The sequence below is a fragment of the Dendrobates tinctorius genome, unplaced genomic scaffold, assembly GCF_039654945.1.
Source record: "Dendrobates tinctorius isolate UK_male_01 unplaced genomic scaffold, ASM3965494v1 ptg000070l, whole genome shotgun sequence".
Classification (NCBI taxonomy): Eukaryota; Metazoa; Chordata; class Amphibia; order Anura; family Dendrobatidae; genus Dendrobates; species Dendrobates tinctorius.
Genome location: NW_027361738.1, coordinates 64,782,369 through 64,808,935, shown reverse-complemented (window position 1 = coordinate 64,808,935; position 26,567 = coordinate 64,782,369). Strand labels below are relative to the sequence as shown.

Genomic DNA, 26,567 nt, shown 5'->3' with positions numbered 1-26,567 from the left:
TCCTAGGACCTCCCATCTCGTCACGCCCTTTTTCTCCACGCCAATGGCCATTTTTGATGTTCATTTCACAGTCTATTAAATTAGGTCTTTTGCACATTCTCAAAAGTTTTAAGTCCAACAAATCTTAGGCACACAGAACCCGATGGCATCGGGTCTCGGCATCCTGTTCACAGCGCCAAGTTGGGTCGCCCTCCCAGGGCCGTGGGGTACTCAGTACCGGGCCGGTATCAGTGGGATGTGTCACAGCAGCGGTGACCCGGACCGTGGCCCTGGGCGCCCAAGTAATAGGAAGATGTTGAATGGTGGAATGTAGTTAAATGAATAGTTCGAGACGCCACCTGTGGTGTTCGGCAAGGGAGGTGTTAAGCCGACGCTGCAGACAGATCCTCCGGGACAGATGGTGCGGTGCAGCAATGATGTTATAGCCCTCCACAGGCAGTGCTGTTGTCCCAGGGCAGTGTAGATGTGGAGACACTTAGATTGTGTAGTGTTTGTAGCAGGGGATGTAGCAGTGCCAGGCGGACGGACGCTGGAAGGAATGGAGGACACCAGGGCATATAGTTCCAAAGCTTTACTCACAGTCTGTAGTGCTCGCTTCTGTGCCGTGTCCTCCGGGTCAGGGACTCAGTCAACCTCCAGGCAAGATGGAATGCTCCCTTCCACACTCCGCCAACTTATGTGCCTTTCCTGAACGTCTCCTCTATAGCGCCTTTAAGTGTGAAGATTTCCTAGTACTGTGTTACACTGGAGTTCCTCCTGACAGATGTTCCCAAGAACTCTACTTGCATGGCAGACAGCTGTAGCCTGCTTTGGGGACTCTCTACTCCTGAGTCCCGGCTCTCTATCCATGTTGCTGCTGTGCCCTCAAGTCTTAGATGGGAGTAGTGCATTTACAGCCCACTACTCCACCGGTGTCTGCTGCAGAACCATTAGTGTCCATACAACCTCGGGGACCGCGCCCCGGCCTTGCGCTTAGAACTTCTAGGCAGGGTTCTTCCTCTAACCCACGTCCTCTGTGTTCCCTTTTACTTCTACATTCCCGTACTTGTCTTTTCCCTTCTATGGAAGCTCAGGCTTCGGTTCAATGTCCTTCTCCTTCTTTCCTTTCCTGTGCCAGCTGGCTCAGATCACTGAGGCAGCTGCAGCACTCCTTCCTCCATCCCTCTTCCAGGGATCCCCACTCCTCCCGAGTGGCTTCCTCTCTCCTACTCAACCTCTGAACTCAACTGAACCTCAATCCTGGAACTGTCCCGCTCTTTTATATGTATTCTAAACTCCACCCACCTCCCAGCACGTCTAGTGTTCCAAGCAGGGAACCACCAAGGGTGCTCTGCCTCTCTCTAAGCAAGGAGCCGCAATGTGGTTTTGCTGAACTACTCTATTGTGTGGGGTGCGAGTGTTGGAGCGTGGTCAGGAGCCTCCAACTTACCTGGATGGTGGGGCACCACACCTTAGGAGAAGGTGCAGTACCTCTGTGGCGACTGAGCCTCAGGGGCGCCACATAAGACACAGAAGTACAAGGTGTTCAGAGACACGGCCGAAGTAAAGAGGCTGAAACTGGACAACCACTGAGCAAGACACAGAAGTACAAGGTGTTCAGAGACACAGCCAAGGTAAGGAAGGCTGAACCCCGACCACCACTGAGCAAGACATAAAAGTACAAGGTGGTCAGTGCTCAAAGACACAACCGAGGTAAGGAGGCTCAGCCCGACCACTGCTGAAGAAGACACAAAAGGTGAACCGTCAAAACTGGGCCAAGAAATATCTGAGGACAAATTTTTCAAAGGTTTTATGGACTGATGAGATGAGAGTGACTCTTGACAGACAAGATGGATGAGCCCGTGGCAGGATCAGTAATATACGCAGACCTTCACTTCCACTCAGATGCTAGTAAGGTGGAGGTGGGTACTGCTATGAGCTAGGATTATTAAAGAGGGGCTAGTCGTAACTATTCGGATTAAATATGGGCTCAAAATCAACTCCCAGACCTACTGCCAATTTTTAGGACACACTTTCTTCAAGCAGTGGTACAGGAAAAAGTCTGCTTCTTTCAAGAAAATCATGATTTTTTTTATATAGGACGACATTGCTCCATCACGGCATCGAAGACTCCACTGCTCGGCTGCCAGTAAAGGCCTTAAATATGAAGGAATAATGACATAGCCCCCTCCTCACCTGACCTAAACCCTACTGAGAACTTGTGTGGACCCTTCTTAAATGGGAGATTTACTGTGAAGGAGAACAGTCACCTCTCTGATCAGTGTCTGGAGTGCTGGGGTTGGTGCTGCCCAAAAAGTTGATCATCAACAGATTAAGTATTTTACAGACTCCAAGTATGGAGCTTAAGACTATTACTGAGAAGAAGGGTGGCTATATTACTATATGGGTCACTGATATATATATATTTTTTTAAATGGCAGAAATGTATTTTGTGCATTTTGAGTTGTTTGGCTATTATTCTCACTTTAACAGATGAAAATAAACAGCTGACACTGAAAATGTACCTTTTTTTCATTCAGTTGCATAATAATTCGGCACAGATAGATATTCTCCTAAGAAAGACAAAACCTTACTTTTACTTTCTTTAGTGTTCGGGTTTCAGGTTTATTAACCTGTTGGATTGACCGACAGCACTGTAGTTGTTCAATAATAAAATGAATCATCAAAAATACAACATGCCTAATAATTCTGCACACAGTGTAGGCTTTTTCATATTTTGCTGACTAATATAAATAATATTCTTTTTTTTTTTATTTGTGGTTTTATTGATTTGTTAGCTGTGACCGATCCCTTACTTTGTGCAAAATCTCATAAACGTCTTTGGATATTGTACATTTTTGGAAATGTGTAACTAGTTCTGAGCCCCTGATAACCTAATGCATTCTGTTTACAGGCCTGTATTACCAGGCGTGTGTTATATGGCTGCTGTTTTTCTATGTGGGGCCGTTAGACTCATAAGCGACTGCTCTTTCCCCCCCATAGCTATGTCTGCACCCCTTATAGAGATCCCCTTGTTCGTGGGAGAAACCACCATTGTGAGCATAAAGGAAGACATGATAAATGCTTCTATCTGTTTTTCTAGGCCACAATATCATCACTTCTCCATGCATGTTTTATTATTTTTTTGTGGAGTGAACCCATTAGTCAAGTCATGTGCATCTGAGAATAAAATAAATACTTTTCTGCCGTGTAACAGATGAAATGTGTTTGGCATAAGCTTCTGTGTGTGTGTTTTTTTTAATCATCTATATATGTCAACAGATTTTGCTTGGGGAGTCTCAGCTATATCATACTGTGCGGAGCGGACCATATGGCGTTTTTTTAGAATCGTGTCCCTGTTAAAAGACAAAAATACATCACATGTGCAGTTTACTTTGGTGAAATGTACCTGGAATCAGGAAAAATTGTAATAGAAATAATAGAAAGTGGGTTATAAACTTGGATGTGAATACTTGTTTTTTTCTGAGGTTTGGTATCTACTTTCCAACTATAATGTCTGTATGTGAGCCCTCTCCTTCGACTTCTGCCTCTGCCATTAGGCGACACTGTCCTTGCACTGCCGACTGTGTTGGGACATGCAGGCACAGTCCTGTTTTACATTATTCTGGCTGAAACTTGTGGTCTGTCACGGGTGTGCCCGGTGCGACAGACAGTCATTTTGAATCCGGCTGTAGAAGATAATTACGCTTGGTTTTGCAAGCACCTTCTTGATTTTCATCTCTGTATGGAGTGATATCCTTCTCCCTTTAGGACCTATCAGCGATTTCCGCCTTCTGCTGCTTAATGACACACCCTGGCTGGTTTTTTAAATACCCTGAGTCCCTTCAGCAAGTTGGAAGTACTAGAAGTCAGCTACTTTCTTCTTGGTGTTCTCTTGGAGAATTGCTGGCATGAGCTCTCATGTGTTGTCTCAAGTTAGGTGCATCCCCTCGTTTGATTTCCTGCTGTGTCTTTAGTTATAGTGGGGGCTGCCTAGCGCTTACCCCATCCCCTATTTATCCAGGGCCTATCGCTAGAGGCAGCCAGGGATTAGGTTTCTTCTCGGCAATAGGTGAGGAAGTTTTTTAGGGACCTTAGGGCAGACAGACAGGGTGTTATCAGATCTGCCTAGGGGTCTCTACCCCTCCTTTCCTACTGTCTGGGCTTCCCCACGCTCTTCCAATTGTTGTGAACCTAACTTCTCCCTCAGCCAGAGTGACATCGTCCTGATTATCAGTTGTAATCAGCTCTGCGCTGTGAGCCTTGGGTGGAACCACCCCCCATTTAAACCCCCAGCATCTATTTCTAGCTGCCAATTATAGATTGTAATCACTCTGTATTGTTGCATGTCTAGATCCGGTATTTTCTGGTGTTTAGTTCCTGACTCCCGTTTTTATTTTCACTACTCGATTGTTTCTTTAATGTCCTAGTAAGACCTCGATTTTATACCATTCTCTCTGCCAGCTCATTCCACCGGCCAGCAGCCACTCTAAGAACAGCACCCAGAAGGTCAAGATTCCTATACAGGTTTTAAAGGTGGAAGGCCAAGGTTCCTCTGGGATGTGCTAAACAGTGGCTTTTACAAAGCCTGACCATGGAAGCCCTAGAAAGAGCTGTCAAGCTACCACAAGCAGAGCTATATTACACCAACCAAGTCCAACAGCTACTTGGTCGTCATTGCTTGCAAAAAGAAAAATACTCTCTATTGAAATTACTCAGCAGGGACTGTGTGGCTGTACTTACTATATTTCTAATTGATTAATTAATGGTGTGTTTACGATGCAAATAAAACATGACTTACAATTATTTTCTATGAATATAGGTTGAAAGAACAAACATTCAGCCAAAGTATGCTATCACAAATAGAATTAATTACAGTATATATCATGCATAGGGAGTATATTTTCAGTAGGATAACACCATATTGTGTAGGCGCTAAGTATTTGGCAAAAATCCAATTAAACTAGAATGCCCTATTCATATAGGACAAATAGCCATAAATAAATTGTAGAAGTACTTTATTTAATTATTCCAGAAAAAGGTTAAAGAACATGGAGGGTCTCATAGAAATAAGGTGGGTGACAAAAACAGCAGGAAGAGGCAAGGAGATAATGAGCATAGACAAAAGGCAGTTGTGTAAGGGGGTGGGATAGATTTACCTTCTTGCACCCCTTCCTCTAATTGTTCTCAGTGTGTTGTTGTTTACATATGCTAATGTGAGTAATGTCTATGTTAATATTTGTGGTACTGCTGCATAACAATATGTATTACCGCTCGCATTTATGGTATTGCCACATTCATACTTGTGTTACCATTCTCTGTAGAACTATGTATATTATGTTGTGTTCCTTTAATGTAATATAATGTAATAATGTTTACTAAGGCTCATGTACAGTTTAGGGAAAGTAAAGTGCACCATTCGGACTTTAGAGGGGGGCATCTTTGTATTACAGTTCTCATAGATAAGGATAAGTGTAGTTTATTTGTGGGCCCTAGATGAGGGCATACTAGTGTGCACGGTTGGAATAGGTTATGGTTAGTGTATAGAGGGTTAAGTGTAGGAGGGGCTGCTGGGAGTTAAGGATAGGGAAGAAAGTTAGTTCAGACGGTGCCAGGGTGCCCGAAGTGTCCACATGGGCTATAGGCCCCGGATGGCTCAGCAGCCACGCAACATTAAATAGCTGCAGCCCATGTTATCCACGGCCACTGGGCATCATTGCAGTGGGCCAGTACAGGAGAAGAAAGATGTGGCGACTCACAGCCTGGGCAGACGCCTTTAGGGCAGGAGTCAGTTGGAGTGAGGAGTTGAAGGAAGTTGGAGCTTTGACGAGAACGGTACAGATGGGCCAGATGCTTTTCCATAGGCAACCAAACCGGGTGGCTGATGATTTCAATTCTGGGGTGAAACAGGCAGAAGGAATTGTCATCATGGTGAGGTTAGGCCAGGAAGGATCTGGGGAGCAGTATAAGACGGTCCAGTCCGGACGTGTGCCACACAGAAGCATCAGCTAAGCAGGGAAAGAGGAAACAAGTGAATTCCATGATGTGCCAACTGTGGATGTAACGTGTGAAGTATTAACTAAAGAGAATGTTCAAGTTTTCCTGAACTGTGTCTCCATTACTGGGGGCCGCCTGGAAGAGAGGCCATCGCCGCCTGGGAAGTGCCCAGGGGGACTTGAAACTGGCGACGCTGGTACGCTGAGAAGTGGAATACAGTTTACTGTGAGGCAAGGTTGGGACACAGATGCTTCAGTGTCTCTGGTCACGACTACAGTCCTGGACTCCCCTTACAGTTGCATGGACTTCAAATAACATATAAGCTAGTCTGAGCATTGTGTGATTAGCATAACCGGACCGATTTTCTCGGATGTGAAGTGAGTGGTCATCTGCACCTGCCCTAAGGATGAGCTGAATGGCCTGGATACCATATTGAATCATTTAAACTATAATGGTAGATTTTAGGAGAAACCGATAATCAATGGAAGCAAAACACCCAAATCATTATAACAATCGTCATTGATACAATCAAAACAAATAGGAAAAACCCAATGTGGCTAAACAAAAAAGTAAGAGGGGCAATTAACAGTAAAAAGAAAGCATTTAAACTACTAAAGCAGGATGGCAGCGGTGAAGCTCTAAAAACTATAAGGCGAAAAATTCTTTAGCTAAAAAAATAATTAAAGTTGCCAAAAAGGAAACAGAGAAGCACATTGCCAAGGAGAGTAAAACTAATCCCAAGCTGTTCTTCAACTATATCAATAGTAAAAGAATCAAAAGTGAAAGTGTAGGCCCATTAAAAAATTGTGAGGAAAGTATGGTTGTAGATGATGAGGAATAAGCTAATATATTACACACCTTCTTCTCCATGATATTCACGGTGGAAAATAAAATGCTAGGTGAATTGCCGAGAGACAAAGAAAACCCTATATTAAGGGTCACCAATCTAACCCAAGAAGAGGTGCAAAACCGGCTAAATAAGATTAAAATAGATAAATCTCCGGGTCCAAATAGCATACACCGACGAGTACTAAGAGAACTAAGTAATGTAATAGACAAACCATTATTTCTTATATTTAGAGACTCTATAGCGACGGGGTCTGTTCCACAGGTCTGGTGCATAGCAAATGTGGTACCAATATTCAAAAAGGGCTCTAAAAGTGACCCTGGAAATTATAGGCCAGTAAGTCTAACCTCTATTATTGGTAAAATATTTGAATGGTTTCTGAGGGATGTTATTGTTTAACGCCATATCAGCATGGGTTTATGAGGAATCGCTCCTGTCAAACCAATCTAATCAGTTTTTATAAAGAGGTAAGCTATAGACTGGACCAAGGTCAGTCATTGGATGTGGTATATCTTGATTTTTCCAAAGCGTTTGATACCGTGCCACACAAGAGGTTGGTACACAAAATGAGAATGCTGGGTCTGGGAGAAAATGTGTGTAACTGGGTAAGTAACTGGCTTAGTGATAGAAAGCAGAGGGTGGCTATAAATTGTATATTCTCTAACTGGGTCGCTGTGACCAGTGGGGACCGCAGGGGTCGGTGTTGGGACCTATTCTCTTCAACATATTTATTAACGATCCGGTAGAAGGTTTGCACAATAAAATATCGATATTTGCAGATGATACAAAACTATGTAAAGCAGTCAATACAAGAGAAGATAGTATTCTGCTAGAGATGGATCAGGATAAGTTGGGAACTTGGGCCAAAAGGTGGCAAATGCAGTTTAACAATTATAAATGTAAGGTTATACACATGGGAAGAAGGAATCAATATCACCATTACACACTGAATGGTAAACCACTGGGTAAATCTGACATGGAGAAGGACTTGGGGATCCTAGTTAATGATAAACTTACCTGGAGCAGCCAGTGCCAGGCAGCGGCTGCCAAGGCAAACAGGATCATGGGGTGCATTAAAAGAGGTCTGGATACACATGATGAGAGCATTATACTGCCTCTGTACAAATCTCTGGTTAGACCGCACATGGAGTACTGTGTACAGTTTTGGGCACCGGTGCTCAGGAAGGATATAATGGAACTAGAGTGAGTACAAAGGAGGGCAACAAAATTAATAAAGGGGATGGGGGAACTACAATACCCGGAGAGATTAGCAAAATTAGGATTATTTAGTCTAGAAAAAAGACAACTGAGGGGCGATCTAATAACCATGTATAAGTATATAAGGGGACAATACAAATATCTCTCCGAGGATCTGTTTATACCAAGGAAGGTGACGGTCACAAGGGGGCATTCTCTGCGTCTGGAGGAGAAAAGGTTTTTCCACCAACATAGAAGAGGATTCTTTACAGTTAGGGCAGTGAGAATCTGGAATTCCCTGCCTGAGGAGGTGGTGATGGCGAACTCAGCCGAAGAGTTCAAGAGAGGCCTGGATGTCTTCCTGGAGCGTTACAATATTGTATCTTACAGTTATTGTTAGGTTCTTTAGAAGGACGTAGATCTGGGGATTTATTCTGACAGAATTTTATAGGCTAAACTGGATGGACTAATGTCTTTTTTTGGCCTTACTAACTATGTTACTATGTTACAGTAAAATAAAAACTGGATTGAAAAAATCCCCAAATGGGGGGGAAATACCATATATACCAATGAATATGTTTGTTATTTCTCCCCATTTTGGGAGTTTTTGCACTAGCACTTCTTATTGTTTGGCTATTTGCCTATTATTTTGGGATATAAATTTTATGTGTCCATTCTTTGCTGCTCTCTGTAGGATCATTCCATAATATTGTTGGCACATTTTTTCTTAAGTGTGTATAGTTGGCGTTATATAGATGTGTACTTACTATGTGAGTGCACTTATATACCTTACATTTTTGGATTTTTCTTACCTGTATTGGTTTCATTGAGCTGGTCCCTGGAGGATTGGGGTTCTTTGTTCCACACTCTAAATTTTTATTCAGTTTTTATGCTACTGTTTTGATTGTATTAATAAAGATCATTATGGTGAATTGGGTGTTCTGATTTCACCATTTAACGGTTTCTCATATTTTTTGGAGTATCCCCTTTAGTTGGCCTTTCTTCTTAGGTATTAATGGTAGATTTTAGCAAATTTTCAGGACGGGAAAAAGTTTTATGCTACTGACTGACTGTCTAGACAATAGAATTATAGCAAACTTTCAACTGTGAGAAGTATTATATACCATTTATACTTTTTATTATGCAATGATTATAGCAACTCTCCAGGAACCCAATGTAATATCAGATAGATTAAAAGTAGCAATAATACTCAATTTTGTCCTTTTTTTCCAATTTTATTATTCTGCAGCCTCAATATATTTATGGATGATATTTCTTTACTTGTTGAGCAAATTTGCATTTCTGAACACAAGTTTTGGCATCATGCTGCTTATTTCAGGACATACTTAGATTAGTGAAGACAAATGATGAATCTTCTGACAAGTCGAAGATACAGTTACTTCTATCATCAGATGTGTAATGATGCAGTTTATTGTCAGTCCCCATGGCAACTACACAATTTTAGTTTGTGAACGTTTAATATAATGCAGCATACACTCAATCAATGTTCATAAATCTGGTGGGTGTCTTTAAAGGGCAATTTCTATACCGATGACAGAGTCATAGTTTATAGATAAAATGCCTAAGCTTTGCATTATTTGATATTTCTACATGAATATTTTCTCTATGTATACATATAAATAGGAATATACACATCACACAGTTTTAGGCTGGATTATCCTGGATCCAATAGGACATATGATTAATATGGTCTAATAGATCATTTGTAGATTGTCCCAGAAGAAACATAGAAAAGTAGTCAGTGCTCTGCTCCACAGTACACCCTAATGGGACTGTCTTTCTGCAGTCCATTAATGACTCAGAGCCCAGGACCACTGGAGGATTCTGATACTCTTAGTTTAAAATGGAATAAATTGTCAAAATATGGGCATAATAACATCACATGTTGTCTTGCTTGGGCATTAAAAAAGAGTTGACCTCCCAATTGTTTCAAGGTCCTCCAGTCTTTTCAGATTAGATTTTGTAATATAGCTGCTGGAGTCCATAACTATTCAACCATAAAATCATTAGTCAAGATAAAGAAAAGCCAGGTGATAGGTGCCTCTGCAGGAAAAAATGTTTAAAGCAAGAAACTCAGCACAAGAGTGCCCTCACATCTGCGTTTAAACTAGCAGAGTGAGTATGGCCGAGTGAAACAGTCTAGGTTCACCAATGAAAGTCAATGGATGCAAAAAATAAATTGCATGGCACATGAACCATGCATGTGCCGTGTGATTTTTACTCATCCATCTTATAGGAAACCCGACATTTCATCAGCCAAGCACAATCAATTAACCATCAGAATAGAAAAGAAGAGATATTTAGTGCAGTCTGCATTGTGATTGCTATAAGTGTGTGCTAGAAGTGTGAAGATTAATTTAAGAATTAAAACCAGAAGGATGAATACAGACTGTGCCCTGCTACCTGCCACCATCGCACTCTAACAAGCATCTCTATTCTTCCGACAGGTATGTCCATCCACCCAGCTCTCCTGCTCTCCTGCTGTCTGTCTATGAAGGACACACAGTGCGTCACCCAGCTTTGCACATAGACTTGCCTCTGCACCTAGCATTCACATGGTATGTCCATCCACCCAGCTCTCCTGCTCTCCTGCTGTCTGTCTATGAAGGACACACAGTGCGTCACCCAGCTTTGCACATAGACTTGCCTCTGCACCTAGCATTCACATGGTATGTCCATCCACCCAGCTCTCCTGCTCTCCTGCTGTCTGTCTATGAAGGACACACAGTGCGTCACCCAGCTTTGCACATAGACTTGCCTCTGCACCTAGCATTCACATGGTATGTCCATCCACCCAGCTCTCCTGCTCTCCTGCTGTCTGTCTATGAAGGACACACAGTGCGTCACCCAGCTTTGCACATAGACTTGCCTCTGCACCTAGCATTCACATGGTATGTCCATCCACCCAGCTCTCCTGCTCTCCTGCTGTCTGTCTATGAAGGACACACAGTGCGTCACCCAGCTTTGCACATAGACTTGCCTCTGCACCTAGCATTCACATGGTATGTCCATCCACCCAGCTCTCCTGCTCTCCTGCTGTCTGTCTATGAAGGACACACAGTGCGTCACCCAGCTTTGCACATAGACTTGCCTCTGCACCTAGCATTCACATGGTATGTCCATCCACCCAGCTCTCCTGCTCTCCTGCTGTCTGTCTATGAAGGACACACAGTGCGTCACCCAGCTTTGCACATAGACTTGCCTCTGCACCTAGCATTCACATGGTATGTCCATCCACCCAGCTCTCCTGCTCTCCTGCTGTCTGTCTATGAAGGACACACAGTGCGTCACCCAGCTTTGCACATAGACTTGCCTCTGCACCTAGCATTCACATGGTATGCCTTTCAGCTAACCCCAGCTTACCCCAGTGTTATTTATGACCTTGTTTACTCTGGCTTGATCATATACATCTGGTCCACTCTTAATTGTCTGGCCAAGATGAGCAGAGACCACTCCTCTCTGCTTCACACCTGACTGCACTTAGTTGTACATATATTGCAGAGCACAAGTCTGCATAGACTTCAGTCTGCATTGTGATTGCTATAAGTGTGTGCTAGAAGTGTGAAGATTAATTTAAGAATTAAAACCAGAATTGAACTGAAGGTAACTGGACAGTCACTGTAAACAATGTTTCTGTTTGTTTTCACTTTCACCCCAATAATCCTTCACTTTCTGCTAATTCCCCTAATCCCTACTCCTAGTAAGGAACTGTTCATCTCTTCTTCAATCCTCCCCATCCACCTCACCTCCGCCTCAAAACTGTTCCTTAACATACAATCCTCTGTCTCCAAACACAGACAGCCCCCTCATGCCCTCTCCTGCTCCCACCTGCTAACACTTTCTCTGCTCCTTCTCACTGCTGGTGATATCTCTCCAAATCCTGGTCCTCCTCACCACATTCCCACAGTCATTTCTACCTCCCATCCACACTCTATCACAACCTTCCGTAACCTCTCCAACCTTATACCCATTCACCCAGCCCCCGCTTCCCCAGTCCCACTAACAGGAGCTCTGTGGAACGCTCGCTCTGTCTGCAACAAGCTTTCCTACATCCATGATCTTTTTGTTACTACCAAACTCTCCTTCCTCGCCATCACCGAAACCTGGCTCACCCCTTCTGACACAGCCTCTCCTGCTGCACTTTCGTATGGCGGCTTCCACCTTTCTCACACCCCCCGCCCCAGCAGCAAACATGGTGGAGGAGTTGGTTTTCTCCTGTCAGATACCTGCTCCTTCACCCCAATCCCACTGCCACCCTCTGTTACCCTCCCTTCCTTTGAGGTGCACTCTGTGCGCATCTACTCCCCCTCCAACCTCCAACTGGCTGTCATCTACCGCCCCCCAGGGCCAGCCACCACCTTCTTTGACCACTTCACCACCTGGTTACTTCATTTCCTTTCCGCGGACATCCCTACTATCATCATGGGCGACTTCAACATCCCCATTGACACTTCCCTCTCAGCTGCCACTAAACTTCTATCTCTCACTTCCTCCTTCGGCCTCACTCAATGGTCTTCTACAGCCACCCACAAAGATGGCCACACACTGGACCTCATCTTCACCCGCCTCTGCTCCCTATCTAACCTCTCTAACTCACCTCTTCCTCTCTCTGACCACAACCTGCTCACATTCTCTTCCCTCTTCACTCCATGTCTACAATCCCCACCCCACAAACTTTCACACCCTCGCAGGAATCTTAAACACCTTGACCTACACTCATTCTCCGAATCCCTCCTCCCTCTTACAGATATAAGTTCCTTACACAATGCGGATGACGCTGCCGCTCTATATAACACCACAATAGCTGTAGCTTTGGAATCCGCTGCCCCACTTACACATACCAAAACTCGCAAAATCAACAGACAGCCCTGGCACACCAGCCTGACCAAAGAGCTGAGGCGAGCTTCCAGGGCTGCTGAGCGCAGATGGAAAAGATCCCACTCCAACGAGCATTTCATCGCATTCAAACAGTCCCTCACTACTTTCAAGACCACACTCGCCACAGCTAAACAAACCTACTTCTCATCTCTCATATCCTCCCTGTCTCACAACCCTAAACAGTTATTCAACACCTTCAATTCTCTCCTCCGCCCCCCAGCACCTCCTCCCTCCCCACTCATCTCAGCTGAAGACTTTGCCTCATTTTTCAAGCAGAAAATTGATAACATCAGGGACAGTTTTGGTCAACAACCCCCAGAGCCCTTCCTCCCGACTTCCCAGCCCTCCACCTTCAAAACCAACTTCTCCACCATTACAGAAGATCGACTCTCCACTCTACTCTCAAGATCACATCTCACCACCTGTGCACTCGACCCGATCCCATCCCACTTCATCCCAAACCTCACCACAGTCTTCATCCCAACCCTAACCCATCTCTTCAACCTATCACTAACAACTGGTGTTTTCCCCTCAAGCTTTAAACATGCCTCCATCACACCTATCCTCAAAAAGCCCTCTCTTGACCCATCCTCTGTATCTAGCTATCGCCCTATATCACTTCTCCCATACGCCTCCAAGCTACTGGAACAACACGTCTACCTTGAACTGTCCTCCCATCTCTCTTCTTGCTCCCTCTTCGACCGCTTACAATCTGGCTTCCGGTCACACCACTCCACTGAAACTGCCCTTACTAAGGTCACCAATGACCTCTTAACTGCCAAGAGCAAGCGACACTACTCTGTCCTCCTCCTCCTGGACCTGTCGGCTGCCTTTGACACAGTGGACCATTCCCTATTATTACAGACCCTCTCATCCCTCGGCATCACAGACTTGGCCCTCTCCTGGATCTCATCATACCTAACAGACCGGACATTCAGCGTCTCCCACTCACACACCACCTCCTCACCTCGCCCCCTATCTGTCGGAGTCCCACAAGGTTCAGTCCTAGGGCCCCTGCTGTTCTCTATTTACACCTTTGGCCTGGGACAGCTCATAGAATCTCATGGCTTTCAGTATCATCTTTATGCTGATGACACACAGATCTACATCTCTGGACCAGATATCACCTCCCTACTAACCAGAATCCCTCAATGTCTGTCCACTATTTCATCCTTCTTCTCCACTAGATATCTGAAACTCAACATGGACAAAACAGAATTCATCATCTTTCCCCCATCTCACGTGACCCCCCCTACGAACCTATCAATTACAGTAAATGACTGCCCACTCTCCCCAGTCCCACAAGCTCGCTGCCTCGGAGTAATCCTTGATGCTGATCTCTCCTTCAAACCACATATCCAAACCCTTTCCACTTCCTGCCGACTTCAACTCAAAAATATTTCACGCATCCGTTCATTCCTCACCCAAGAATCTGCAAAAACCCTAGTCCATGCCCTCATCATCTCTCGCCTTGACTACTGCAACCTCATGCTCTGCGGCCTCCCCTCAAACACTCTCGCACCCCTCCAATCTATTCTAAACTCTGCTGCCCGACTAATCCACCTGTCCCCCCGCTATTCCCCAGCTTCTCCCCTCTGTCAATCCCTTCACTGGCTCCCAATTGCCCAGAGACTCCATTACAAAACCCTAACCATGACATACAAAGCCATCCACAACTTGTCTCCTCCATACATCTGTGACCTCGTCTCCCGGTACTTTCCTGCACGCAACCTCCGATCCTCACAAGATCTCCTTCTCTACTCCCCTCTTATCTCCTCTTCCCACAATCGCATACAAGATTTCTCTCGCGCATCACCCCTACTCTGGAACTCTCTACCACAACATATCAGACTCTCACCTACCATCGAAACCTTCAAAAAGAGCCTGAAGACCCACCTCTTCCGACAAGCCTATAACCTGCAGTAACCACCGATCGACCAAACCGCTGCACGACCAGCTCTACCCTCGCCTACTGTATTATCACCCATCCCTTGAAGATTGTGAGCCCTCGCGGGCAGGGTCCTCTCTCCTCCTGTACCAGTTATGACTTGTATTGTTTAAGATTATTGTACTTGTTTTTATGTATACCCCCCTCACATGTAAAGCGCCATGGAATAAATGGCGCTATAACAATAAATAATAATAATAATAATAATAATAATATTTAGATAGAATGAAAGAAAAAAATGTTGTGGGGTCCTCCATATTATTCTTGACCAGTTGAGGGAAAGCTGACAGCTGGGAGCTGATGTTTATAGTCTGGGAAAGGGGCAATAAATATGGAGCTTCCTAGGCTATTAAAATCAGCTCACAGCTGTCTACTTAGCCTTCACTGGTTATTAACAAGGGGTGACCCCCATAAAAAATTACGTGGGGTCCCCCTAGTTTTAATAACCAGCAAAGGCTAGGCAGACAGCTTCGGGCTGATATTAATAGCCTAGGAAGGGGCCATGGATATTGTCCCCCTCCTAGACTAAAAACATCAGCCCCCAGTTGCCCTAAAAATTGCGCATCCATTAGATGCACCAATTCTGATGCTTAGCATCGGCTCTTCCCACTTGAACTGGTGTGGTGGCAAGAGGGCTAATAGTATTGGGATTGATATCAGCTAACATCAAGCCCAGGGGTTAGGAATGGAGAGAAGAGGCATCTATAGGACACCCCCATTACTAACCCCATCAGTTTAAGTTAAAATACATACACACAGAACAAAGTCCTTTATTTGAAAAAAACTCCCACATTCTCTTTTACCCATTTATTAATATCCAAAGAAAAATAAAAAAGCAAAGAAATCCTCACCTGTCCGCAGATAATCCATATGTCCCACAACAAGCCCAACTCAGCTACTAATTCTGGATGCATTGTTGAGTGGTGACATAAAATTACACCGCTCAGCCCGTCATCCAGGAGACACTGAGCTGAGCGTGTAAACACAGCTTCAGTGCCAAGTGCTGACATCATTAAGGTGACTGGAGTTCATAGCCAATGAATTCCGGTCAAGTTACTGACGTCACCGATCGCTGAGTGAGAAAGTTCTCAGTCAGTCATGATAGGCAACATATATAGATGGGTTCAGGATGGACAACATATATATATATATATATTAGGATGGGCCCAGGATAGGGAACATATGTACCACAATGGGGAAGATACAGTATATAGCAGGATTCGGCCGGATGAGGGAAACATATACTAGAATGGTAGACATTACTAAATAGCAGTGGAGGTGGGGTCAACTCGTACGTCCTTGTAAGATTCAGAAAGCTACAAGGGCAAATACATGTGACCAACATGCGGGGTCTCCAGGTCTAAATGTTGCACCAGGGCCCATCAGACTCTAGTAATGCCACTGTATATATACTCATGCTGACCCGACAAATAATGCTGCCAGGTCTTATACAAGTCCTCATAAGACTGTGTTGCTAGACAAATAAAACATGTTATGGGTCTTGGAAGAAGAAGAGTAAAAAAATTAATGCTCAAAAATTAAAAATTTCTCAGTCATACAGGGGATGAAGCTGTCCTCAGATATTTGCAAATTCAATTACGGTAGTTTGCATTTAATATACAATTTACATTTTTTTTAATGGAGAAAACTCTTATCTCAACGAGCTTTTATTTGTTAAGGCCCCATCACACACAGCGAGATCGCTGATTTTGTGACGCATCAGTGATCTTGCTAGCGATCTCGCTGTGTGTGGCACGCATCACCGACCGGCCCCCAAGCCAGGTATCACTGATCGTGTGGCAGCAGGAGACCAACAATCAGCGAGCTCCCAGCGCTGTAAGCAGACGCTGGGAGCTGGTATCCAAGGTAAATATCGGGTAACTAAGTGCCGCGCGCATTTAGTTACCCTATATTTACCTCGGATACCAGCTCACAGCGCGAGCATGCTGGTATCCAAGGTACACAGTGGGTAACTAAGCGACGCACGCGCTTAGTTACCTGATATTTACCTTGGATACCAGCATCCTCACTGGTACTGATCGCTGGTGAGAGCTGCCTGTTTGACAGCTCACCAGTGATCATGTAGCGATGCACCAGCGATCCTGACAAGGTCGTATCATTGTCGGGATCGCTGGTGCATCGTTTGGTGTGACGGGACCCTTAATCTATTGTAAAATGAGCTTGTAATGAATATAATATTCTTCCAATAACTAGAATCCTAGTATGATGAAATCATCATAAAGTGATATTGTTTCTTACTGATCAAGGATTACGTCTTAATTGGACTTTACAAATATAATATAATATTATTATTAATAATAATAATAATAATAATAATTAGAAGTGTATTGCTTTCATTGTCTTCAAATGTTTTCTGATAACTTATTTTTTAATCTGTGGATTTGGCAGTCATCCATTCAATATTTAGGTGAGCACTCAATTATACCATTTGGTCATTCGTAAATTTGTGATAAAATTATTGCTCGCTCATAACCACAATATAACCTCAATATTTCCTTATGCCAGTAAAGGTAAATGGAGATCTTTTCAGCAATTGCAAAAAATCTACCCAGGCCAGATTTATTTATTTTTTTTGCTTTGTTTTTTCTTTTTTTTTAAGTGATCACAAGATAATTCCAATTGGGTACACAAAAGTTGCATTATTGTCTTGCCTTTACTATGACCCAATGTGTATCTAGTACATAAATGGTTCTGATGTCATGTGTCACTGTTAATTTTTTATATTTTTTCAAGGATTTTAAGGAAAACAAAATATTAGCCTACAATGGCAGCGTGATAATATTTGACGTCATGAATAATGTTGCCATATTACTTTAGATATGTCATATGTTTGCCAAAATGATGTAATAAAAATAAGCCAAAAAAAAGTGTAACTTTTTCAGAAGACGTCAGCTTCTTTTCCCCGATATATGTAGTTTGAGGGAAAGTCGACATTAGATGGTTGGCCGATCCTTCCGAAATTGGCCAACACAGCAAGTCACAAGTCATTTCTTAGATTGTCTCATAATAATTTGCAATGTCGCTCTGTTTTTTTTATGATGTTGTCTGAAGTTCCTATTTTTTCATTTTGCAGGGGAGTACTCAAAGTGGATGTCAATCTTCAGAGAACGGACATCGATCAATGCTCAAATGATGGATGGTTTTCTGGCACTCACAGATGTCAACACAACAGCTCAAAGGTAAGCACGCATGAAATAAGATGTGTATATTGTATGATAAGAGTAAATGAAAAAAGGGGCATTCTCATCTTAGGAAGTTATGCTCAATTGTTTGATGATTAATGGGAGCCGAATGCCAACAAAGGGCGAGGAAGATGTTCCATCATGAGCCTATTTGCACAGCGTCCAAGGAAACTGTAACACAGCTCAATTGAAGTAAAATGGTTTGTGTTATGTTATCCTATATAGACTGAAAAAACTGTAAAAACTTCAGCATTAATTTCATTATGAGGATCATGGGGATCTCTGCTGATCATAAATGGATGGCATATCTCAGCGATAATGTCCTCTCTTCTAATGGTGGCAAAACCCCCTTTAAAGGAATGTGTGTAATGCAAATGTTGTCAAGATGTATCTGAAACATAACACAGGTTGTCATCTAAATAATAGGTAAATCTGTCAGCAGGTAAGAAATGATATAGTAAAGAGTTTATTTCCATAAATTATTAGTGTATGAGACATTACAAGACTTTGCCGTTTGTGTTACTAATGGGTTGTCTAGTGATACTTATCCAACCTGTCGGTCCTGTTCTGGTCCTTCCCAGAATTCCAATGGTCTCTGTCTCCATCAACAGAGCGAATAAAGCCCCCTTCTTACACAGCGATCTCGCCTGTGATCTCGCTACGTGTGACACATAGCGGCAATCAGGCCCCTGCTGCGATGTCGCTGATCGTGCTCGAATGTCCTGGGCCATTTTTTGATCGCTGGTGTCCCGCTGGCCAGCATGCATCGCTGTGTTTGACAGGGACAATGACGAACGACCTCAATACTACAGGTCTGAGAGACAGGGTCCCAACGACCATCGTATCGTTCCGTATCGTCGCTGCGTCGCTGTTGAGATCTGACTGTTTGACATCTCACCAGCGACCTCGTAGCGACGCACCAGCGATCCCTACCAGGTCGCATCATTGTCGGGATCGCTGGTGCGTCGTCAAGTGTGACGGTACCCTAAGACTGATTGACAGTGTTTGCTTTAGCCAGTGATAAGTAACTACTTAGTCAATTCTTGTGCTGAAAGGACCAATGGGAAAGCATCAGAATTGGATCAGTGAGGTTTTTTCTTTTTGAGATTGTAATCTTTTGAAAAAAAAAAAAATATCAGCTGGATAACCTCATGGAAGGGGATACCTTCACCTTTTGGCAGCTTGTAGTTTACTTTCTCTCATTATAAGGTCTATGTATCAGATCATAACATAAAACTGCTGTACAAATGGAGGTGAAATCATGTAACCTTGTCTCTGCCTCCTTGTGTAAGTTTGCATGCTGGGAGGGGAAAGGAAGCAGCAAAGGATGGTCATTGATTGGTTAAATCAAAAAACACAGCTCCCCATCTCTACACAAGGAAGAGTCTATCCAATCAGCACAATTATAGAGAGTAAATTCATATTTATATAAATTTTGCAGAAATTGGGAAAAAATAAATTCAATGTGGCACACGGCTTTCGTAAATGTTATGGAGGCAGTATGTTTCTGAATGGTGCTTTACATATGTGTGGTTCAAGATTTCTGATCTATTTTATCCATTTTATATTTGCTACCATATAATTACATGTTTGAGTGAAAAAATCACCCAAACGTGTAATTGAAAAGCAAAGCATATCTGTAATTATGCAATGCACTCAGTGTAAGACTGGCCCAACAGAGTACCGGGGAATCCTCTGGTGGGCCCAAACACTGAAATAATAATACTCCCCAAAGGACCAGCAGAAGACAACCCCTTTTTGAGCCTACAACTTGCTACTGGGGTTTATTTTTTATGGGTTGATTCACAAGAAGCCTATTAGATTCTTTTGATTGATGTCTTGTGTTTACTATTAGTGATGAGCGAGTAGCATTGTTGCTTGGGTGATCTCCGAGTATTTTGACGTGCTCGGAGATTTAGATTTCGTCATCTCAGCTGCCTGATTTGCGACTTGTAGACAGGCTGAATACATGTGGGAATTCCCTAACAAACAGGCAATCCTCACGTGTTCAGGCTGTCTAGCAGTCGCAAATCATGCAGCTGAGGCGACGAAAACTAAATTTCCGAGCACGCCAAAATACTCGGAGGACACCCGAGCAACGAGTATACTCGCTCATCACTAATTACTATATTTAAATATACTATTAGAATTATGCTATTAACAAAGATTACAACACAATTAAACATGAATATTTACAAGTTCCATAAAAATGGAAGTTGCATCTTCATTTTTTTATGATGTGGCCTGAGAACTCCAGTTCAGCCAGACCATTATGGCCTTACAGCACTGTGGTTCTGAGCTTGCAGCTGACTGGTTTCATGTTTGCATGGACTTTTCATGTTCTTTCCATATTTGTGTTGCTTTATTACATATGGAAATTTTTTTTAAATTTTTTTTAAAACTGCCAAATTGGTTCTAAAGCTACAGGGCCATTTTATTTAGTGCTAATTTTTATGTTCTTTATTGAGAGGACATGGCTCACAAGATTGTCTGGGGTCATGTCTTCAGGCTGCTCTGCATTGAAGACCGTGAGAGCCACTTGTTAATGATCATCAAAATTTACCCCAACTAAAAAGACCCATATCTCTGGGACCGTTTGTCAGATTTGAGTAAAATGAATAATTAAAATAGTTTTTCATGTCAGCATGTTTTTTGTTTGTTTTTTTTATTAATAGAGGTACGGATATTTTAACAAAAACCATTAGTCAACATCACCTTGTATAACCAAGCAAATATCAATAGCTGAGATACGAAGTCATGTATAACCAAGGTTATGGATTCATTTTACCTGGGACACGTTGCCATGGAAACACGTTTCTCATGCTATAGGAAAACATCATAATAGGCAGAATTGTCTGTTCATTCAGCAAAATAAGGTCTGAATCAATTTAAGAATTAAACCTGACTGAATTAATCGTATGACTCATGAAACACTGGGGGAAAAATAAATTGCACTTATCTATCATTCCTGCCCATGACAACAATGCCTGTCATATTGAAATCCATCATTAGTAATACGTTTATATTTAATACGCCTGATGGTTCACGCTGCATAATAGATACGAAAATGTAAAGGCCCCACATGCAAAACGTGTTCAAAGGGAAGCAAAATCCATAAATTGGAGAAAGTATTCAGTCCCTGGACTGGACAGTGACCCCCCCCCCAAAGATCATGAATAATAACCTGAAATGGGTGAATTTATTCCAATGTAATTGACTTGTGCTGAAATTTAAACAAAATCCATGTCATCTAGAATGCAGGTGAACCATAGAGGGCTGGAAAAAGGCAAAAAAATCCCAAAAACTAATACCTCTCCAGCCACCTCTGCTACTTGCTGTCTCCTGTATGATCCTCAGCACCTCTTCTTACTGCTGTGCACTGAAACCCCGGTCCTCTTCATACTTGGCTGGGACTTAGACCAGGCCTAGGACATCCCTGCACATGCCCCTCATAAGGTTATGGCAATGTTATGATGTCAAGACTAGGCCCAGGACATCCCTGCTTAGTCAGGGCCAGAAGTTCCGGTGTAGAGTGAAGATGCCAGGGGTTTTAGCGTGCGGCGGTAAGAAGAGGCCCAGAGGACCATACGAAGAACAATGATCAGCAAAGGTGAGTGGCGGGTATTGACTTTTTTTTTTCCTTTTTTTATCTGTATTTTACATTTATTATACCCTGTAGTCTATCAAGACCCCAGAGAATACTAAGGGGCATTCAATTCGTGGACAATAAATTTACTGAAAATCGAATTTCCTGGTAAAATCTGATGGATTTTGCAAATTACAATCTTTTCAAATTCACTCATCTCTATTAAAGGGAATCTGTCACCTGGTTTTGGCGGGCTATTTAAATGAAGTCTGTCCGGTCCGATGGGTGGTGTTTTGGATCTTTGCCACCTCCCCAACCTTGGCCGCCGTCCGCAGTTTTTTCATGAATAGGAGTAGGTGTCCGCCATCTTTCGCGCGTGCGCTAAGCATTCTTGGCTCGTGCACGTGCAGTACGCTTTGCCCAACTGCGGGCAAAGCCTAAAAACCTTACTGCACATGCGCCGGTTAACTAAGCCCCGGAAGTATTTTGCTGTGTTGCGGGGCCAAGTTAACCGGCGCATGTGCAGTAAGGCTTTTCGGCTTTGCCCGCAGTTGGGCAAAGCATACTGCGCATGCGCTAGGCAAGAATGCTTAGTGCATGCGCTAAAGATGGCGGAAATCATGGTATTTATCAGTATTTTATCAGAGGAAGAAAAAGGTACCTGGTGTCTGGGTGACCTCCTCAGTCATCACCCAGACTCAGACGTACTCCCGATGATTCGGTGACTTGAGGATGAGTTGGGCAATTCTTAAGAAAGTGTCCAGAGAGACCAAAGTATAGACAGAGTCTGAGATCTTGTCTCTGTCTTCTCTCTGCAACACGAAGACTGGCAACTCTAACCTCGGGTAAATGGACCTGCTCCGGGGAAGTATAACATGTGGCCTGCTGTTCACCATGTCTCTCATGGTTTCTGCGGTCCATTCGTATGGCTTGAGTCACGGCCTCCATCATAGAACAAGGGGCGTCATGGAGGACCAGAGCATCCTTGGATGTCTCGGAAAGGCCTCTTTGAACTGGCACCTGAAAGCAGCATCGTTCCATAGAACTTCAGTGGATCACTGCCTGAACTCAGTACAGTAGTCCTCAGCTGTGTGTCCCCCCTGTGCCAGGTTCATGATCTTAGCCTCCGCGAGCTGGATTCTGTCGGTTCGTCATTTATCATACCTAAACTGTCAAAAAAGACATGAACAGAAAACCGTTCTGGAGCTTGTGGGGTCAAAGAAAATTCCCAGATCTGAGGACCCCCTTGCAGTAGGGACATGATTATTCCCACCCGCTGGAACTCCCCCCCGACGACCGGTGGCGCAGGGTAAAAATTAACTTACAGCTCTCACTGAATACCTATTTCTCTCCTAAAAATGTATCAGGTAGGGATATGACCGGTTCGGGAGAGACCAACTGTACATCAGAGGGTACTGACATCACAGCCACTGCCGGCAGTGAGGGGCTATGAGAGGTCTTCATCAAGTCATTTATCTGACCCTGCAACTGATATTGTGATGACTCCAGAGTCTGGCAATCCTTCGCCAGATCCTGAGTCATCTGCATCCAATTCACCACCTGGTCACAAAGCGTGTGAACAGGATCCATACTGGCAAAAAAGAAAACCATATGGGCCAGACGTAATGTGATGCTAGTCACTTCTCACGGCCAAGCCGTGAGTCAAAGTGGTCAAGGAGTCCAAGGTCAGAAGCCAGGAGGGTACGTCATAAACAGAAGGAAGAGACTAAAGCGTAGTCAGGTAACGTTCCGAGGTCAGAATAGCGGGAGGATAATGGATCAGAGCTGAAGGAGTTAAACAGGCGGGTGGTCAGAACGAAGTTCAAGGTCAGGCAACAGACCAAGCATAGAGAACTCAAGGCACCAGAAAGCACAAACCTCACATGCTGAATGAACATCTGGCAGTGTTCTGGAAGACACAGCTCAGTTAAGAAGCATGGCCATTAACTGGAGTAATGAACACATGGAGACAGCCGATGCCTCACAGTCTCAGATTGAATAGTCGAGCTGTCAATCAACACACTGACAGCTCAGCATGCCCCTGTACCAGATTAGATGGCCAAGCTGTCAATCAAAGTACTGACAGCTTCCGCATACCCCTATACCAGATTGGACCGCTGATCTGGCAGTAACTACATCCCAGACACGCTGAGGGGTGGAACCATGACAATTGAGTTTTGGAAATGCCAGCTGTACATTTATATTTCATGAGGGGTCTTGTTCTATAAAGTAAGGGGTGTTCATTGGGTGTATAATATCAGCACAAATTGGATGACATATATGTGCGCCTACATGCCAATAACAGCCAGATAGATGTTTTGTGAATCAGTACAGTTAAGTAATTGATGCAAATGTGCTGATCACTACTATTAGAGTAATGAAGGTCAAGAAAATTCTGCAAAAGACCCCATCTTTTATCCAGACCTTATTTCCAGTTTCAGATTTTTAGTTCCATCATGTTGTATACGAGGACCACCCTAATGGAACACCAAGTTTTGCAATGCAATTTTGGATGTTCATCTTAGAAAGGTTTCACTTTACTATTTCTGGTGGTGAGACATGTGATTAATATTATGTCCCTAATGAAAGGGTTCGACATGTTTAAATGCACTTTAGCTGGGTTAATGCAACTGGACTATGGCTGGATAGTTGTGAGTAGTCATTACTGTATATCTGTAAATGTAGAGAGTCATCATCATGTATGAATAATACAAATCCAAAATAATTAAAGGACGAGTCAGACTGCCATATCTGTAAATAGATCAAAAAAATCCATTTGCGTGGAAACATCATTTTCTCCATATTCAGCAATATTTTTACATTCATAGTATAAGAAAATCATCAATGCCCAGTGGGGATATAAGGTTGGTCTATACAGTGATTTGTTTAGTTTTTTTTTTGGCGGTTTTTCTTCAGGGAAAGAAAATATAATACCCCATAAGCATTATAATAATAGCACAGATAATAGATCAAGAAGCAGAATAATTCCCTAGACAGGACCTGAATGTGTAAATCTAGATTAATGGACTTTGCAAGGTCACAGAAATTCATTATTTCGGCAATGTAAAAGGGGGAATGCGTCTAAATATCCTTCACAAAATTACATTGTTATTGTAAATATATCTTTTTTGCAAAACCTAAATATAAAATATAATGGGGATTAAATTATTATACAATCCATTCTGTAGAAATACAATTTGAAAAATGATAAAGGTTGTACCATGATGTCTCTAGAACATGGAAACTGCATTACTGCCATAGAAAATGGGGAAAAAGGGTGAGAAAGCGCTATATATATATATATATATATATATATATATATATATATAATATTCATCTGCAAAATTGCTATGAAAAATGTAGCATAAAAGAAGGTACTTAGCGCATAGATTGGCCAATATATGTGAGCCCAACTGCCATGTCAAGGCGTCCTTCAAACGTTCCTGATATGTCATCTCTCCTGGGCAAAAAAGCCTGCAATTTATGGATCGGGAATGGACCAGCTAACTATTTAAAATCACCTGTGGCTGATGGGAGTGGGAATGCAATTTTGTTGTTTTCTATTTTTTTCTGCTTACAGCATTTACCGGTCTGGTTAATTAATTTTATATTTTAATAGCTCAGACTTTACTGGATTTGGCAATACCACAATGTATATTTTTATTATCTTTATTTGTAATGGGGGAAAGTGGGAGTCATTTGAACTTTTATATATTTTTTTTATTATGTAATTTTTTTTTCTACTTTTTCCTTTTTTTCAAGTTCTACTTGAACTTCAGTATTGCTATAAGCAGTAAAACTCACAATGGTCTCCTTCGAAGCCCAGACACAGGCTGGATTTCAAGAGAGCTCCCTGATGGCAAGGAGGTCTTCCACAGTCTTGTGGCTGCCATAGCAACCCATGAGGACCCCACGATCACGTAAAAAGAGGGCCAATGGGTGCACAGAATGATGTGACTCCTATGGCTATTAGAGGCAAGTTCTGGATGTAATACACAACCTTTACTTGTCGGGTAGAGGGTGAGCTCATCCTAAGAGCCTGCTCCACTTGCGCCATCCATATACAGCAGATGTTGATAGGGGATAAAGGGAATCTGTCAGTAAGAGCAACCCTTCTGAGCCATCTATATGGGCATGTAGGTTATAGAAGGTTGGATAAATGAGAAATTAATATCTTCGACCCAATGTCTTATTCAAGAGTAATTTACATTATTCTTATACGTATATGATCTGTTAAGATCTATGGGCCAGACACAGATCTCCCCAAAACTCTAGAAGTAAAGAATATTTTAAGTGGAGAGAGCATGCAGTATAGTTCACGAACATATTAAGTACAGCGTTGATCTTTGAGGAGCCAAGAGTCCGTGAGACCAGAAGATTCTTCCCCCTAAGCAGTGGCTACATGCAGCTAAATTGTTAAATCTTAAGTCTATGTAGGAATTTGTCAATGTTTGTGGCAGTTTTGGCATAAATTGAGGGAAAAATGGTACAATACAACCTAAAAGTACAATATAAATTTATTAAGAAAGTCACAAATTGACACATTTTTATGTTGGGATTCTAGAGGTGGATTTTAGGTTTCTAGAGTCCAGACAGTTCTAAATTTTTTAAAGGGTGTGTGCTTTTAATAAATTATTAGGTGCACTTCACTTTTTTTGACTGGCAATATGAAACAAGTTTTAATAAAAGTGAGACAAAGTCCATACTGGGGATTTAGAGCTCTGTCTTGAAAGTAAAAAGGTAATCAGGGAAAAGTACACAGATATAATGCGAAATTAATCAGCGCAGAATTTTAAACCAATGTAACTAGAAAGAGAATGCTGTCAGGGGAAAGCTATACATTCAACTTTGCAAATACAAAACTGCAGTCACCACAATACATCTGTATCTTTATTGTAACCTTACTTTTTA

The 26,567-nt window shown here is 42.8% G+C and overlaps 1 protein-coding gene across 1 annotated transcript in view; it reads left to right on the top strand.

Moving 5' to 3' along the window:
* Positions 1–26,567, top strand: part of GPR158 (G protein-coupled receptor 158) — a 316,407-nt gene that overhangs the window by 71,224 nt on the left and 218,616 nt on the right. Inside the window, exon 2 of the mRNA XM_073581771.1 lies at positions 17,962–18,067. Coding sequence (XP_073437872.1) covers positions 17,962–18,067 — 106 coding nt within the window. The remainder of the gene's footprint in view (positions 1–17,961; positions 18,068–26,567) is intronic.